The sequence below is a fragment of the Asparagus officinalis genome, chromosome 8 (assembly GCF_001876935.1).
Source record: "Asparagus officinalis chromosome 8, Aspof.V1, whole genome shotgun sequence".
NCBI classification, from domain to species: domain Eukaryota; kingdom Viridiplantae; phylum Streptophyta; class Magnoliopsida; order Asparagales; family Asparagaceae; genus Asparagus; species Asparagus officinalis.
The window spans coordinates 8,621,748-8,623,657 of NC_033801.1; the positions used below are offsets into that span (position 1 = coordinate 8,621,748).

Sequence of the window (1,910 nt, forward strand, 5' to 3'; positions counted from 1 at the left end):
GTTTTCTTTTGTGAAATTGATTTTTTTTTTTTTTGAAGAGAGATCGATTTGGAGAAGGCGTGACCTTGGGAAATTAAGTAGACTGCACGGGACTACTAGTCCCGTGCAGTTCACAGTCAAGCCAAATTGCAAAACCGACCCTTTTCTAGAAAAGGGTCGGTTTTGCCCATTAATTTTCCAGAGGGTCGATTTTGCCTAATAAATTTGAAAAAGGGTCGTTTTTTAAAATTTGTCCAAAATCGAATTAGCTGCTATATATTTAAGTGTCGTTAGTCGTGGCATATCACTGTCACAGAATAACAATTTTTTTTTAAAGTGTCACTAGTCACACGTCACTGCCGTAGAATAATAATTGTTGTTTTGTAGAGACTGGTAAATATCGAAGACATCTAATTAATTAGTTACGACAGTGAACTAGTGAAAAAAAGAAGAAATTTGCAAAATAGACCTCTTTTGCTAAATATTTAGCAAAACAGACTATTTTGCTAAATATTTAGCAAAATAGACCTCTTTTTGGCCAACAGGCTAAAAATGAGTCGATTTTGCAAAACAGACCATTCGAAACATACGGGATTAGTAGTCCCGTATGATTTAATTCAACATTAAATCATACAGAACTACTAGTCTCGTATGTTTCGAATGGTCTGTTTTGCAAAATCGACCCCTTTTTGACCTGTTGGCCAAAAAGAGGTCTATTTTGCAAATTTTTCCGCGAAAAAAACACCCCAGGGGTTAGGTTAGTAGGTGCTTGAGCTTACTTTGAATCTCAAGTCTCTCCACTTTGTTTCTCCTTCTACAAGCTTGTTTTTATAATAAATTGGCCATGACCAAACAATAGATGCAACTACATCAAACATGATTTATTGTGAAGCTTAAAACAAATAGATGCGGCGAAAAAGAAACCTCTGCATTAAAAAACCAATGCGAGAAGAAAACTCAAACATTTCTTTAATTCAATTTTCCACCAAACCTTGGGCTCTCCGCTGATCGTCTTCAGCAACTCCCGCCAAGGATACCCACGAATAACTCATAACCTGCGGCAGTTCAGGCGGCGGGCTCTGCAACGGGTTCACAGGCGTCTGCGAAAAGTTGAGATTATTGATCCACTCGGTCATCGTCTCGGTCCCACGCCAAGCTACGCAAATCTCTCTCCGTCCAGTTTCCTTCGCGTATTTATCGGAGGAGACCGCGACGTAGCCTTGGAAGTTGGAGCCGGTGACACGGGCTATGCTTGGTGGTATTGGAAGGATTGGGATGGGAAATATCGGTTTGTTGAGGTTTGTTGTGACGCTTGCGTACAGCAAGTCCGTCACTTTGTAATCGGAATCATAGGGGAAGTCAGTTTTTTTGAGGAGCTCTTCCTTGGTGTAGCGGCAAGAGGCGAAGAAGATGGAGTTGTTTTTGTTGAAGGCGTCGTAGGTGACTTGAGCCATTTTGCCCCAACGGCTGAGCCAGGACCCGAGGTAGTGGTCCATTGGGTTCAGTAGGTTAGCCCAGTGGTTGGATCCAAGGAGCTCGGCCCATGATGGCTCTTTGCTAGAGGACGTAGGGGCCATCGCTAGAGCCGGCGGTTTAGAAATGCTACTGGAGAAATGAATTGTGTGTGTGATGCTCTTAGTTGAGGGTAAGAGGTCTGATTTATAGAAGTTGAAGGATTAGAAAATGACTTAGACTTTTGTGTAACGAGTCCTATAATAATTAAGTTAGATGGTGTTAGGAATTGGGTCTTTGTTAATTTGGTACATTTTATTGCATTTTTATACCTCTATTCATCTAAATTTTCATGCAGAAATAATCACTAAAATATCTCTTTGATCAAATTTGTAGGAAATAAGAAGTTCATAAACAAATGAGCCAATAAAGCAAAACTAGAAGAGCCCAGGAGCATTTAAGAGAAGTACAATTAAGAC

At 40.4% G+C, this 1,910-nt stretch overlaps 1 protein-coding gene across 1 annotated transcript in view; it reads right to left on the reverse strand.

The window, feature by feature from the left end:
* Positions 1 to 1,596, reverse strand: part of LOC109820393 (phospholipase A1-II 5-like) — a 3,170-nt gene extending 1,574 nt beyond the window's left edge. Inside the window, 2 exon segments of the mRNA XM_020386524.1 lie at positions 971 to 1,015; positions 1,017 to 1,596. Of these exon segments, the coding sequence (XP_020242113.1) occupies positions 971 to 1,015; positions 1,017 to 1,556 (585 nt within the window). The 5' untranslated portion in view covers positions 1,557 to 1,596.